Genomic DNA, 17377 nt, shown 5'->3' with positions numbered 1-17377 from the left:
ATTAAAACACGATACAGAATATGCCGTTAAACGGATCCCCACTATTTTTGTTACACCTTGTATAAGCTATATAATGAAATATATAATAATTTTAAGTAGGGGTCTTTCAAGATAATCTTTTTGCATCACAAAGCTGGCAAAATCGACAAGTAGACGAAAACTAGCACAATTACCCTACTTGATATGACACAGACTTCGAAAACTGAAATAAATCACATAGAGCAGAATTCATACCTATAAAAACATTTGGTTTGTATTACACAGAGAGACAAACCGACATAGGTATATAGTTCATACATACACATAAGAAAGGTCCTGGCCGGAATGCCATAGTAAAATCGCCCCCGGCTGAAATTCAAATATTCTTATGCACGTTTATAAGTTAAGGTTATAAAACATCAGTCGTAATTTCGTGAGCATCACAATACGTTTTAAAGAAAAACAAAATATGGATAAGTATATCATCGTGGATACGGTATAAACGAAGTGAAACCTTCAGAAGAAGGGTTCAAAAGACTTACGAATATTTTAAAAACACACCAGATTCTGTAGCAAGTGTAAATCAAAACAACATTGGTCAAGAATTTGCCCCAGAAAACTTGAATACTTCCGTACAAATTTTAGGTACCTATGTCTTGTCTTGTTTTGTCTAACATAGCGAACAGCGACGTAGGAGTGTAAACAGGAGGCTTAAAAATTAAATCTATTTGATATTTTCTTCAATAGATGGAATAGTTTGTTTAGTTATACTATTTCAAATAAATAAACTAGACAATGCCTACCTTGTTCTACTTTTGTTATAGAACAAACATGAATTGAAAACTACACGTGCTACAGATAATTAGTTACAACAAAAATCACATTCATCTCTAGGATAGTGATCATACACGCTAAATATAAAACAATTTTGACACCAAAAAAAGTTATGGTGCAATAAGTATTTCACATTTTCTATCTTCGTTATAAAAAAGTGAGTAGGTTTTCCGTTGCTTAGATAAGTGGAATACCCGCATCCAATGCATCTTTCTGACAATTTAAAATGTGTGACCTTCCAAGGCCACCGAGCTAGAGATATGTGTAGCATTCTAAAGTGGTTTTTAGTTAGAAACTGGTCTACATCTAAAATCGCCACCATCTTCGTGTTCTAAAAAAAAACAAATCATTTAGAGCACATTTAAGAGATGTTACAATAAAAAAATGGGAGATACAATACTACGATTGTTATGTCCAGTGGTTTTTCCTAGTTTTAGGGAACCCCAGAACATTAGCAATGGCGCACAATTGTAGTTCGTAAAACAAACATTTACTTAAGTTAAAGTAAAAAACGAAATATGTATCATCATAAACTTTACCGATAAAGTGACCTTCCCATACAAATTCAGCCTGCGCCAAGTATGCAAACGTTCAATACAATACTTAATAATAATATCGAATACAAAATTTCTAAACTTGTGTGTTTGGTACATTTATTTCTCTCACACACCAAGTCTTAAGTGAATCAAAAGAAATGTAAGAAGTTTTATAAATAAAACTCCAAAATATTGATGTCACTTGAAAGTCCGGTAAATAATATGTAAAGGTTATGTACTAAACGTCCTATAAAACAAAATGGTCAGCTCTAAAACATTTATACGATGTTTTGGTCGCGTAAAGGTTCGCTATAAGCTAATCATAATTTGAGATAAAAAATACTCACTTTTTGCAAGCTTCTTTTGTTTGAAACTGCTTCAAATAATCTTGTTATCTTATTTTTCAATAACGGAAATTTGCTATCAAAACTGTATTCATTTCCAATATACCATTCGTGAAAGTCTGCAAGAAGCTGGAAAATAAAATTAAAAATAAGTTCTCATTGTTGTCACATCTTCAAACAGTAGATATTTTTGTATTAAACAAGTTTTACATGTTATTATGTCTGTTTTGTTAATGTATTCATATTTGAAAAAATAAGGACTACCAGGCGACAGGGGGATACTGCCTAAACTTTCAGTAAACAGAGGGTTCAGGTTTTTACCCTACTACCTAAAGTGAGGCTATTTTGGTAAACTTACCAAAGAATATCCCCAAGATCGTTTTAAGTAGGGAAATTCCTGAAGGTATGGAAATGCGTCTTCTGATAAGACAGATTTCAGACACTTTTCATTACAAAGTTTATAATTGTCTGCAGTCGCACAGAGCCACTCGAAGCATTCTTCTATTCCAGTGCTCTCTGAATCTAGGTCCGCTTGACTCTCAGAGGTGGTCTCGGGGCCCTCTCTAACCGGTGCTGTCCTTTTGTTAGTTGCAGCGTGCTGCACTGATGCTGTTGTTGGAGTAAAACTTTTTTCTAAGGAACGACGCGCCCTTGGCTGGTATATTTTATTTCGGCGATACTTAGCCTTCAGATTAGTCACTGCGTCAAAGAGCCGACCATGGGCTCTCCCAAACACTTGAGGTCCTTTAGTGTAATAAATAGATGTATTTTCTGCCGGGAATACTCGTTCTGTAACAGATCAATAGTTATACCTATAGTAATATATAAAGACAAATAATTAAACTATGATATATTATAAGAAAAACAACGCGGCCTATTGAAACGTTTCTCGTTTTGTTAGGGAAACATTGAACAATTAGAGAATGTTTTCCATATAACACATGAGGAAAGTTTCCCTGGTCGGCACATCTTTATTTCCTATTAAATATATTCCGTGCCATACATTATTGCCCATTATCCTTTCATCTAAAATTCTAAATCGGTTCAGCAATTTAGGAGTGAAAACGTAATAGACAGACAGACAAAAAGAGAGTCAGTCACTCAGACAGAGTCACATTTACATTTACAATATTTAGCATGGATAGTTAAATGTAACTTTATCAATAGGTCCCTATTAAAAAAAAAATATAACTTACTAATTTCGTGAATCCACGTATATGTTACTTGTTATTGGTGCCTTCGGATAATGTTTTACTATTTCCGTTGCAATCTCTCTGGTTAAAGTTCTTCGTAGTTGATCTCCCAAAGAGTTTAGACGCTGTTTAAGAAGCAATTTGCCCTCTTGTGTAATATTGAGCAGAGAAATTAAGTCCTGGCATTTGTTCTGGAAAGAAAATAATCTTTAATAGAAAAAAACCGACTTCTCTAACTACTAACCTAACCCACTTAACGGCGCGTGCGTTGCGGTGTACGGGGGGCTGAGCGGGAGGGGCTAGTAAGTTTGACATCATTATACTTTATTTGGTAATAAATATGTATCCATTTTATGGATGTTTTATGGTAATAATAGTGGTTTATTTAGTTTAGGTATCACATTTGTTTTCCGGGTCAAGGTCCGAGTTGGGGTTCGAGTCCGAGTCTGGGTCCAAGTCCGGGTCCGGGTCTAGGAGCAGGTCGAGGTCCAGGTCTAGGTCCTGGTCCAAGTCCAGGTCCGGGTTCTGGTCCAGATTCAGCCCGGATCCATGTCTGGGTCCAGGTCCGGGTCTGAGTCTGCGTCCGGAGTCCGAGCCCCAGTCCAAAATTTACTCCATATCTCCGTCATTACTGGACCGATTTGAAAATTTTATTATTTTTCTAAACCACTATCTATCTGAAAGATCATCAATAAGTAAACAATTTATAATAAAGCTGGCACAATCGATAAGTGGACGAAACCTAGCACAATTACCCTACTTGATATGATACCTACTTCGAAAACTTAATTAAATCACATAGAGCAGAATTCATGCCTATAATAATATTTGGTTTGTATAACACAGAGAGACAAACTGACATAGGTACATACATATAGACATACATACACTTAAGAAATTTGGCACATCTGTTTACTAAAAGCCCACATTGACTAACATAATTATATAATATTGTGTGATTCCAATAATATTACATATTCAATTGATAACCTCCTTTTTAGGATTCCGTAACCAAAGAGTAAAAACGGGACCCTATTAACTAAGACTCCACTGTCCGTCTGTCTGTCTGTCTGTCACCAGGCTGTATGTCATGAACCGTGATAGCTAGACAGTTGAAATTTTCACAGATGATGTATTTCTGTTGCCGCTATAACAACAAATACTAAACACAGAATAAAATAAATATTTAAGTTGGGCTCCCATACAACAAACGTGATATTTTTGCCGGTTTTTGCGTAATGTTACGGAACGCTTCGTGCGCGAGTCCGACTCGTACTTGGCCGGTTATTATTGTCTGTATTCATCGACTCAACATTAGTTTTATTTTACTACATTTTTTTTTGCATTAGAAAGATCTTCACAGAAATAAATATAATTAAAAAACCCGGTGACAGACGGACAGCGAAGTCTTAGTAATAGGGTCCCGTTTTTACTCTTTGGTTACGGAATCCTAAAACGGAGATTATCAATTCAATATGTAATATTATTGGAATCACACAATATTTCATACAATATATGTTAGTCTATGTGGGCTTAGTAAACAGATGTGCCAAATTTCTTAAGTGTATGTATGTCTACGGGGTACGTACGTACATCATTATCAAATCTACAAAAAATCAGAACTACCGGATTTGACGCAAACGCTAAATGTATAAAGTTACTGTAATAACTGGAGTTTAGTAACATTTGTGACCCTTTCAATATTAGATATAAATAAATATTATTATAATAAATTAAATGACTTGGCTATAGCACGGTTAAATACATATATCAGCTCATACCGAAACATTAGGTTTTACTGACTGCCTCAGTATTTCCAACGGTTTATTGTAATCAATAGCAAAACAGTAACATTTAATGTTTAGAACAGTTATTTTCACTCAACGAAACATTAGGCTTTACTGACTGACTGTATTCGGGAAATTTTATGAAAAGAAACGGAACCGTCTCATGCCAGAGGGCTTACCGTAAACACCGAAATTCGCAAATAGTAAGTATTAAATAATGTCACTTCTAAAGTTAGAGTTAGACCAAGAAAAGTCTGCAGCGATTTTGATGTCAACCTTCTATGAAATTGTATAACGTAAAATAACACTTGCACTGCGTGGGCTATCAAAATCGCTGCAGACTTTTCTTGGTCTAACTCTCTTCACATTCACAGCATAAACCACTATCAACATTATAATGTTAATAACCGGACAGCAAAGAACGCTTGCAGAAATCATCACAAACGACAATTCGTCGGTAACTACCTATTATAAGTAGCTACTTTTTAAATACCTGAATACCTACAAACTAGTTTTACAATTAAAATTAAGTATTTACCTCATCATCCCTGGTTCACAGTTCACACACTCTACACAATTAAATTAAGACAATCAGCAATTTCGTTCACAGAACACACCTTACGCACCTTACCCACCGGTGGCCTGACTGGAATGAGACACAAAATGGCGTCTTGCGGCTCGCCTCACGCGACGCGCTACATGGCCGACATGGCGTCGCAATGCAGAGATCACAAACATTTTTTTGACTGGCATAAAAAGTGTAATTAGAATCACTTTTTTAAAAAGGGTTAATCATATTAAGAGAAAATGTATACCGTTAAATAAAGTTCCGCAGTCAACTATGTGTTTTGCCATGTCCGTCTGTCTGTCCGCAGCATAGCTCAGGGATGGTTAGCACTAGAAAACTGAAATTTGGTATGTGTATTAATCACGCCGACAAAACAGTAAAACAAAAATGAGAAAAACAATTTTTTTTGAGGTACCTTACGTTACTTTCATAGGTACCCCGAAGTGGGGCTGAAATTTTTTTTTCACTTTAATCCTATCGTGTAGGGTTTCGTTGGATATGCCTTCTAAAAAGAAAAGGGGTCCTTAAAAAATAATTTCCTCAAGAAAAGGATGTATATATATATATATATATATATATATATATATATATATTAATGTATTTATGTTTCACATCCATCTTACATACCTATGGACCTAATTATAACACTGACAATGTATGATTAATACAAATAAAATGAATATGAATATATGTATATATATATTATTTATTTAGAAATTTAATTCAGGCAACAAGGCTCATATTACAAATACCTTACAGACTAACATACATATATGTATTTTTTATAAACTTAAAACTACACACTATTTAGTCGACAAAACGGCGTATAAATCAGCAAAATGCCTTCTAAAAAGAAAAGGGGTCCTTAAAAAATAATTTCCTCAAGAAAAGGATGTATATATATATATATATATATATATATATATATATATATATATATTAATGTATTTATGTTTCACATCCATCTTACATACCTATGGACCTAATTATAACACTGACAATGTATGATTAATACAAATAAAATGAATATGAATATATGTATATATATATATATATATATATATATATATATATATTATTTATTTAGAAATTTAATTCAGGCAACAAGGCTCATATTACAAATACCTTACAGACTAACATACATATATGTATTTTTTATAAACTTAAAACTACACACTATTTAGTCGACAAAACGGCGTATAAATCAGCAACGGTTTTAAACAATATAGTATCCCATATTGACTTCACAGCATTGTCGTACAAGAAGGAATTAAATTGAAAAGGTTTGCGACCTATGCCTTCGTCCCGCCAATTCGGCAACGTTAGATATTACCGAGTCAGACAGTACAAACTACTGTTCTGTAAGTAGGTAGTAGTAAACTCTTTATTGTGCAGAAAGATATTAAAAAAATTACATACAATTAGTAAGAAGTACAAAGACGAACTTATCCCTTTGAGGGATCTCTTCCAGTTAACCTTTTAGTATGATTTATATGATGTTTAAGTATATGATTATAATGCATACCTATTTTAAGTACCTACCTAAGTAATAAGTTATTAACACTACTATTTGGTGATGTCTCTTCGCTAGGCTATACAAAATTAAATATAATTAAAAAAATTGATTCCTTTCAATGACATCGTAGGTCGTTTGTCAGGAACCTACTTTTTTTATATAGGTAAGTACATTTCAAATGTTAATACTAGATGCACCGGATATTCGGTTACTATGCGGTATCTGGCCTATCCGGCCCTTATTTTAATATATGGCCGGATACCGAATAGTGTCCTACTGTCCGGCCGGATACCGGATAGGATAGTATCTGCTTGATTTCGGAAATTCGATGTCAACAAGTTGGATTTAAGAAACAGTCACGGTCATAATCGTACCTACTCGTTTATTACCTAGGGTTCCGTACCCAAAGGGTAAAAATGATGCTGAACCCTGGCTGTACCTATTAGTGGAACTCAGGTTTGGTGCAACATAGGCCCACGCTATTTTGGTCATCCGTGACATCTTGAGCACTTGGGAGAGCAGTACCCAAGATAGAGCTGATGCTGAACCCTGGCTGTACCTAGTGGAACTCAGGTTTGGTGCAACATAATAGGCACACTTTGTTTTGGTTAACCGACTTGTCGTCGTGTGCCTATGTTGCAGAGTTCCACTAGGTGGGTAATTAACTTTTTTCTAACCGCCTTTAAAAAAAGGAGGTTCTCAGTTTGATACGTATGTTTGTATGTTTATATGTATGTATGTTTGTTCGTGATTATCTTGCGTTTGGCTGAACCGATTTTGATGCGGTTTTCAGAAAAGTGTTGCATTCTGGAGAAGGTTTTAGTGGACAGTACATGGATGGTTTGAAAAACCAATTGGACCCGGTAGGTGGCGATGCTATCGGTATACCTAGCTGAAACCGATTTAGATAAAATAGTGGGACTCGGACTAGGACTGAAAGTGGGAGTGGGAGCAATATACATACAAATCGTTTAGCACCGAAACGTCGTATTATGTTATTAATTTTCTTATTATTAGGTATTAATTACTTTTTCCAGAAATTTGCTTTACGACGGGATAGGGACTGGACACGTATAGGGGTGCCATAGGGGCTGTCCATAAATTACGTCATCGATTTTTGACGAATTTGGACCCCCCCCCCTATAATCATCCAAAAATCATGCATCAAATGACCCCATTTCCTCCTACTTCATGCTACCGTCATCCGATGTCTAGACCCCCCCCCCCTAATTTGAAATGACGTAATTTATGAATAGCCCCATATCAAAATTAAGTATTTTGTGCTTTTCAGTGGGTTGGTTTTTTGAAGGCGGTTCCCTTTTTTAGGGTTCCGTAGGAAATGGCAGAAAACGGAACCCTTATGCATTCGTTATGTCTGTCTGTCTGTCTGTCTGTCTGTCTGTCCGTCCGTATGTCACAGCCACTTTTTTCCATAACTATAAGAACTATACTGTTGAAACTTGGTAAGTAGATGTATTCTGTGAACCGCATTAAGAATTTCACACAAAAATACAAAAAAGCAATAAATTTTGGGGGTTCCCCATACTTAGAACTGAAACTCAACATTTTTTTTTCATCAAACCCATACGTGTGGGTTATCTATGGATAGGTCTTCAAAAATGATATTGAGGTCTTTAATATCATTTTTTTCTAAACTGAATAGTTTGCGCAAGAGACACTTCCAAAGTGGTAAAATGTGTGCCCTGTAACTTCTAAAATAAGAGAATGATAAAACTAAAAAAAAAAATATGATGTACATTACCATGCAAACTTCCACCGAAAATTGGTTTGAACGAGATCTAGTACGTAGTTTTTTTTAATACGTCATAAATCGTAAACCGCAATTTTATTATGTTACTTGCTGCTACGGAACCCTTCATGGGCGAGTCCGACTCGTACTTGGCTGCTTGTTTTAAGTAGGTACTCCAATTATGGCGTAATTATTAGGGTGATAGAGAAAGATGCCCGCCATTTGCGAATTTCGGTGTTCACGGTAGCCCGAGACGGTTCCGTTTCTTTTCATAAAATTTCCCGAATACAGTCACTACAGTCAGTTAGTAAAGCCTAATGTTTCGATGAGTGAAAATAACTGTTCTAAACATTAAATATTACTGGTTTGCTATTGATTACTGATTAGATACAATAAACCGTTGGAAATACTGAGTCAGTCAGTAAAACCTAATGTTTCGATGTTTGCGCGAAACGTGACATGGTTGCCTTTAACATCTCATGCAACCAATGGCAGAAAATGGCCGGAGACCGACCCGTGTGGCGTCGTGCTATTCACAATGGTCAATCCAAGCACGACGATGCCTGGTTTTCCTCATTAAAAGAAAAACGCATGAGGCGCCACGAGCAGGTCTCCAACCCCCGCCCACCTGGGGGAGCATGCACCTGCCGCGTGTGTGGCCGAGGGATCCTCTCTCGTATAGGGCTTTACAGCCACGAACGCAAGTGTCGTAACCAGGATGCTGCTTAAAACATCTGACACAGGTGATAAAGGCCTGTTATTATGAGCTGATATATGTATTTAACTGATATATGGCCAGGTCATTCAATTTATTATAAAAATAATTATAGATATCTAATATTCAAAGGGTTACAAATGTCACAATGAAATGTTAGTAAACTCCAGTTAATAAGTACAGTAACTTTATACATTTCGCGTTTGCGTCAAATCCGGTAGTTCTGATTTTTTGTAGACTTGATTATGATGTTGGCTCAATGAATGGTAACCCAAGTTTGAGACCACGACCCGCCGAACGCAACTTTGTCAAAAATATTTATGTTTATTTCATACATACATACATATTAAATACAAGTAGTATATTTTTTTTAATAATGCAATGCCATTATGTACATTTAATTTCGATAATAATTGGTCTGAAAATACGGAAGCTAATATTGAATCTAATTTAACAGAACTGAATAATATGGCATAAGTATATGGCTGGTAGCCGTTGCTCGAAGTACAAATAAAAATAAATTACTTTCCACCCTAGGGTGGGAAATGCAATTTTCCACCCGGCTATCAGTCTATGAAAGGTGAACTTTCTAGGAGAGATGAAAATGTTTTTGATGAGATAAATTTGACTTAGCGCGCCATCTTGCGTTCATACAGCTAACCACTCGGTGTACGTCCAGACATCTATCCTTTAGGATCTTTAGATACAAACATTTTTTGATAGATGGCGCTGCCTTACATTAATAAAATTGTCTATACAGTGGCGCGAATTCAGTACTATTGGATTTTATTTGATGTTTGGCTAAGTGACTTCACTTGTACACAGTAAGAGGGCGCTGATCTTATAATGCCTTAACGGTGTAGTTTTCAACTATATTTTTAATAACATTAGATAAATTGAAACTCATATAGCTCTGTTAAATTATTCGATTAGAAGAGATAACGAATTATTTAAAGTAACCGTTTTGCTATTAATTAAGGTAAACGGTTATAATTAGAAATACTTAGTCAGTAATGTTTCAGTGAGTGAAAATAGCTACTCTAAACAATAAATTTTACTGTTTTGCTATTGATTAGGGTAAACCGTTAGAAATACTGAGTCAGTCAGTAAAAAACGTATGTCTTGGAGAGTAACAATACAGCTAGTAGCATAACTGAACCAATGTTTACTATTTTGTGATGTATCTGTAATTTACATGAAATTGGTAAGAAAAGTTTGCAATCAATTATTTTCGTCTTTCTCCATTGAGTCTATTTTGCACTACCCTCTCTAATTTGATGGCGGGTAGTCTAATTCATAGTGTTCATAACATAAAATTCTTCTGAGATCTTCATATCTCTTGATACACGTTAAGTTCGAATAAATACAAATAAACTAATAACAGACAATGTGTAAATTTTTTCATGTTTAAGTCGGAGTTAAAGATCATGACTTATATTACCTATGGGAATGTCATATCTGCTACAATTATAAGATAAACTAATTACGCGTCTTTATAAGCAGCAACTCTCTTAAACCAGAGATATATTCTAGTAATTATTGCAAAAATAAATATCAGGTGCAAAAGAGAATCAATTGTTGGCTCCATACATTATTGCAATGATTCAGCTTAGCACCACACAATTTGTTCACAAAATTTTCTGTGAAATTTTATTTGAGCCTATATGTTATTTACTTATAAGGTACAGGTACCTACTCATTCCCTGATTTAAGAATTTTAGGCATTGCCTTTCATACACAGATTTGGTAATTATCAGGGATACATAAAGTATGATATTTTTAGCCTTTTGAGTGAGTAAACCCATAAATGATAGACAGATCATTTGTGAACTGATTGATAGAGCATTTCATAATCTATACGTTGTATTCAAAGCAATTAAGTCAAGCTTGACTATTATTACTACATCTATATATTACTATTAAGGTACTACTATTAACTCACTTTTGCTCCTAACTGTAAAGACTCTAATAATTAAATTTTACTGTCTTGCTATTGATTACGGTAAACCGTTAGAGTTACTGTTTCAATACGTAGGAACTATATACTATATCGATGAGTGAATGTAACTATTCTAAACGGCAAATGATACTGTCTTGCTATTGATTACGGTGAACCGTTAGAGTTACTGTTTCAATACGTAAGAACTACAATTTCGATGAGTGAAAATAACTATTCTGAACAGTAAATGTTACTGTCTTGCTATCGAATACGGTGAACCATTAGAGTTACTGTTTCAATACGTAGGAACTATATACTGTTTCGGTGAGTGAAAATACCTATTCTAAACGGTAAATGTTACTGTCTTGCTATTGATTACGGTGAACCGTTAGAGTTACTGTTTCACTACGTAAGAACTACTGCTTCGATGAGTGAAAATAACTATTCTAAACAGTAAATGTTACTGTCTTGCTATTGAATACGGTGAACCGTTATAGTTACTGTTTCAATACGTGAGAACTACTGTTTCGATGAGTGAAAATAATTAATATAAACGGTTAATGTTACTGTCTTGCTATTGATTACGGTGAACCGTTACAGTTATTGTTTCAATGCGTAATAACTACTGTTTCGATGAGTGAAAATAACTATTCTAAACGGTAAATATTACTGTCATGCTATTGATTACGGTGAACCGTTAGAGTTATTGTTTTAATACGTAAGAACTACTGTTTCGATGAGTGAAAATAACTATTCTAAACATTAAATATTACTGTCTTGCTATTGAGTACGGTGAACCGTAAGAGGTACTGTTTTAATACGTAAGAACTACTGTTTCGATAAGTGAAAATAAATATTCTAAACAGTAAATGTTACTGTCTTCCTATTGATTACGGTGAACCGTTAGAGTTACTGTTTCACTACGTAAGAACTACTGTTTCGATGAGTGAAAATAACTATTCTAAACGGTAAATGTTACTATCTTGCTATTGATTACGGTGAACGGTTAGAGTTACTGTTTCACTACGTAAGAACGACTGCTTCGATGAGTGAAAATAACTATTCTAAACAGTAAATTTTACTGTCTTCCCATTGATTACGGTGAACCGTTAGAGTTACTGTTTCACTACGTAAGAACTACTGTTTCGATGAGTGAAAATAACTATTCTAAACGGCAAATGTTACTGTCTTGCTATTGATTACGGTGAACCGTTAGAGTTACTGTTTCACTACGTAAGAACTACTGCTTCGATGAGTGAAAATAACTATTCTAAACGGTAAATGTTACTGTCTTGCTATTGATTACGGTGAACCGTTAGAGTTACTGTTTCACTACGTAAGAACTACTGCTTCGATGAGTGAAAATAACTATTCTAAACAGTAAATGTTACTGTCTTCCTATTGATTACGGTAAACCGTTAGAGTTACTGTTTCAATACGTAAGAACTACTGTTTCGATGAGTGAAAATAACTATTCTAAACGGTAAATGTTACTGTCTTGCTACTGATTACGGTGAACCGTTAGAGTTACTGTTTCAATACGTAAGAACTACTGTTTAATGAATTAAAACTACTGTTTTACATGTTACTGTTTTGAAACAGTGATACGTACTGACTGAAATAGGTAAATTTAAATGTAATATACGTTATTTCAACTGTAAAATTTCTTACTGTTCTAAAACAGTATTCTTTTCTTTCAGTGTACAAACATGTCACGTGACAGCTACTCTATGTAAAATTGAACTGTCATAGGGATCATCATTCGACTCGAGAGGTATAATTTTCTTGTACCTATTCTCATTTCTGATAGGTACCTATATAAAAAAATCATATGGTGTCTATCATCTAGGTTTAATAGCGAGGTATAAATTCAACATTTAAAAAGTGATTGTGCGAAAGTGGCCGTTACGTCTGACTCGAAACTCTCGAAAGCCGAAATTCTAGAATTTGAAATGAGACTGGCTGGCTACAGTTTACTTTCTAATTGTGTTTGTGTACTTTTTAATTCCATTCTTAACTGTCAATGTGTCTGTTTTGTTTTTAATTTGTTTAAGTTTAGGAGTTACGTACTATTTGATTTGTATTTGTTTGCAAATGCGCAAAAATGATCAGTTTTTTATTGTTCGAGTTTTTATTATTAGATAGGTAGCTTATGTGACCTTCAATAGAAAATACGCACATTATAGTCATGATATGGTAATTAATAATTACAGTGGAAACTGGATAAGTGGAACCTGGGTTAGTGGAAAACCTCTTTAAGTGGACCCAAGTTCTCGGTTCCAGTCCCTTGGCAACGAATTACCTCTATAAGTGGAATTTTGGGACCTCTATAAGCGGAATCCATTTTTTCAGAAATTTCTTATTTTTACCTCTGTAACTGGAAGCAGCCGTCTCCGAAACCTCTATGGGTGGAATACCTCGGCGTTATAACATTTGTATTTTTAATAAACCGTCACAAGGAGGGTAGTTTGTTTCGTTAACATTATGGTTCGTGTTTTAACTACGGATTTTGTATGAGATCACACATCGTTCAGTTTTTTTTGCATTAAAGTACAATCGGTACATTGATTTATTTAACCATACTGGTTTCTCTTGCATAAATAAATATTAGGAGTGATTTTGTTTTTGTAAATTTGAAAATTGTATACGAGTAGGTACTGTGGATTAATTTAATTACAATATTGCTTTTTTTAAAGTCAGGATTACACACCTATTTTTGTTAATACATACATATCTACATACATATTTAATAAAAGATGATTATTTAAGTCTTGATCATACCATACGTGACCTCTATAAGCGACATTAGTAGCATTCACAACCTCTGTTAGCGAGAGCCTCTGTAAGTGAGAAAACGTTTTATTTGAACCTGGTTAAATGGAAAACTGGATAAATGGAAAACCTGGATAAGCGGAACTAAACAGCCGGTCCCTTGCGATTCCACTTATCCAGTTTCCACTGTATTAATAAATGCCGAAAGTACCATACAATTTAGAACAATACCTACACATTAAAGATAACTAGATTGCATGACGCGAGGCGTGCGGGTGCGGGAGGCTTTCGCTAGGCGCACAAGGTCTCTCTGTAGCGGGACTAGAGTCCTTCTAGCAGGCCTAGGCCGACTGTGTAAATTACCTCTTACCTCTCTCATCAGCTCGGGGTGGAACACGTACAGCACGGGGCGGGTGCGAGAGGCCTTCGCTAGACGCACAAGGTCTCTGTAGCGGGACTAGAGTCCTTCTAGCAGGCCTAGGCCGACTGTGTATCTTACCTCTTACCTCTCTCATCAGCTCGGGGTGGAACACGTACAGCACGGGGCGGGTGCGAGAGGCCTTCGCTAGACGCACAAGGTCTCTGTAGCGGGACTAGAGTCCTTCTAGCAGGCCTAGGCCGACTGTGTATCTTACCTCTCTCATCAGCTCGGGGTGGAACACGTACAGCACTGGGCGGGTGCGAGAGGCCTTCGCTAGGCGCACAAGGTCTCCGTAGCGGGACTGGAGGCCTTCAAGCAGGCCTAGGCCGACCGTGTGGTGGAAGTTACCTGCGAAATACGGGCTGTGGTTAAAACTAGGTTTTATTCACCTGGCCTAATGTAAATCAGTGATATTAATTATGTCATTTTACAAAATTAATGAGTATGTAAAATTTTTTTCACCGTTACGTACTAGATCAAAAAAAATTTTAAACAACAGAATACAGAATACAGAATACAGACTTTATTGGTAAATATAAACATAGTTACATTTTACACGTCATTAACTTAAAACTATCGAAACACAACACAACCAAACAACAATTATCAATTATCGAAATATACTAATCATAAAATAAACTTTGTTATCTCAGAAATCCATATTTCTGCGAAAATTGGTAAACAATAGAACATCCTAAAACGTCTACATTTCACTTTGATACTAGCTTTACTACCCGCAATTCGGCCCACTTCGATCTGTGTTATTCTGTTATTTCCTCCAAAATGCAACGGAGTGACGAACAAGCTCAGTCTGAATCCAAAACATCATTTCCATACATAATTTACGTATCGTAGAGTTTCCTTTCGTTTTCTGCAAACGATTGTCATCTTGGCTAGGCCCCCAGAATAGTCATTTTGGAATTCAAAATATTGTTATGTATATATAGGACCTTCTAAGCTCTATTGCGTTATAGAAAGCTGCCAGACCAGTTTTTGTCTCTGATTTACGCCATCTGTCCCGTGTGTCCAGTTAATTTCTAAATATAGACAGACTGGATTCTAAGTGAACAATCTGGGCTAAAGCTTCGTTTACACTTTACATAAAAAAAATCACTATACCTTTCGCGTAGAATGATGGTCCCTGTGACAGTTCCCTAAAGTCTCTTTTAGTTAGGCTTAATTTAAGAAATAATTAACGAAGTACGTTTTTATCATGTTTTTATTATTTAAATGTTACGTTTCTAAATAAATGAATGCGGTAAACTTCAAAAAAATGTCTACAAACGTTTTACGTGACAGCAGCTACCTACTCCATATCTTATACCTTTAAACGAGTAATTCTTATATATATATATATATATATATATATAGTCTCAGTAAAAGTCTCAGAAAGTTGGTCTCACAGTAAACATTTCTCAACTTGACCGGCTACCTCGCGAAACTAAACGCTGAAAAGACAAGTCTACTCGTAAGTATATGTATGTAGGTCAAAAACATGTTGTTGGGTTCATTGAATATTACTATTCTACGACTATGTAAATACAGACAGTGAACAGCTGTGTATAAGCAGCGTGAGCTTAATGTAAACTAACCCTAACCTCATTAACATTTGTGGTGTGGAGTTACGTCTGTTATATGAGAAACTCAGACAAGAAGACGCTCAGACTTGTTGTCTATATATATACGATATAGGTAGTTACATTTAAATTTAACTTGTTTGGACACATCTAAATTTGTTTTACACTTAACTGGGCCGATTTTTATGTTGTTGTCGAATTTTGTACAAAATTTGGCTGATTTGAATTTGGCCTCATTTTGGGTAGAATAAATACGAAATCAAAACTTATCTCGACAAAAATGTATACGTATCACATAACTATAAAAACTTGACCATTTATGAAATAAATGAACAATATCCCTAGTGACATAGGTACATGGTAGCAAATGGTAGTATTACCTTTAAAACATGCACAAAATACTTTTACATAAAAAGCGCCAGGGATCCAGGAGGAGAAATTAGAATACGCGTTGACATGTAGCGTAATTTGTATGGGCTTGAGCATTGTCGCTAGCGAAAACGTGTGTAGATACTTCAACATAGCATGTTCCAGCGGCCCGGGAACTTACTCAAGGGTTTAAACGATGGCGATACACAGCGTCATAGTAAAGTAGTAAACAAACTTGTTAATAGACCGACCGCTTAAATGAGTCCTCGCCTGCGCGGTACGGGGGCGACGGGGTATGACGACTAAGGGTGGCGGGGAAGGTGCGGGCGCCGTACGCCTGCCGCCCGCACCTTCCCCGCCAACCAATCCTCCTAATCGTAAACAACCTATCCTCGGTAAACCGTGTGCAGAATACCTCAACATCGGCAGCGCCATTGGCCCCGGATCTCTTTGAGGGGTCTGAGCGATGTCGCTAGCTAGACTGCGACGTAGTAAACGAGCGAGTTTCTATTAAAATTATTAATACTTGTTACTTACCTATCCTATAAAGGTCGCTGTGGCACTCTTTGGGGGAGGCCTATGTCCTCTGGCTGATATGATTATGATGATGATGATGACGATGACTTACCTATCCTAGGTAAAACATGTGCAGAATGCCTCAACATAGGCAGCGCTAGCGGCCCAGGGATCTCGCTGAAGGGTTTGAGCGATGTCGACGCTGGCGACGGCGCAGCGGCAGAGCGACGTTGAGGCGACGTTGAAGTGCGACGGGGTGAGGTCGTACTGACAGAACGGCACTGACGAGGGGTACTGTAAAATAAGTTTCATATTAACTCACATTTATAGACGGGTCTAACGCGAATTTTATTCAATTACCTTGATTTACCGACGTTTCGACACAGGTTTCACTGGTCGTGGTCGCGGCTGACTGATTTCCCAGCAAAATGTCAAAACAGAGATTTGTGCAGAGATTTGTGTAATTGAATAAAATTCGCGTTAGACCCGTCTATAAATGTGAGTTAATATGTGTTCAAAACGCGAAAGTTTAAAATAAGTTTCATGTCAAAAATTTCATTT

The 17377-nt window shown here is 36.0% G+C and overlaps 1 protein-coding gene and 1 long non-coding RNA gene across 3 annotated transcripts in view; both read right to left on the bottom strand.

Annotated features, from left to right (window-relative positions):
- The window catches only part of LOC134796428 (uncharacterized), a 439520-nt gene that overhangs the window by 56777 nt on the left and 365366 nt on the right, over positions 1 to 17377 (bottom strand). The window lies entirely within an intron of this gene.
- LOC134796359 (probable cytochrome P450 49a1) overlaps positions 1 to 17377 on the bottom strand; it is a 35602-nt gene that overhangs the window by 15611 nt on the left and 2614 nt on the right. Inside the window, exons 2-3 of one of the 2 annotated variants that reach the window (XM_063768525.1) lie at positions 16929 to 17110; positions 14569 to 14702 (exon numbers count right to left, since the gene is read on the bottom strand). In XM_063768525.1, the coding sequence (XP_063624595.1) occupies positions 14569 to 14702; positions 16929 to 17110 (316 nt within the window). Of the gene's footprint in view, positions 1 to 14303; positions 14385 to 14568; positions 14703 to 16928; positions 17111 to 17377 lie in introns of those variants that run through there. The other variant, XM_063768526.1, reaches the window with a different exon arrangement.

This window comes from Cydia splendana, chromosome 13, assembly GCF_910591565.1.
Source record: "Cydia splendana chromosome 13, ilCydSple1.2, whole genome shotgun sequence".
Classification (NCBI taxonomy): Eukaryota; Metazoa; Arthropoda; class Insecta; order Lepidoptera; family Tortricidae; genus Cydia; species Cydia splendana.
This window is presented reverse-complemented; position numbering and strand designations above follow the sequence as displayed.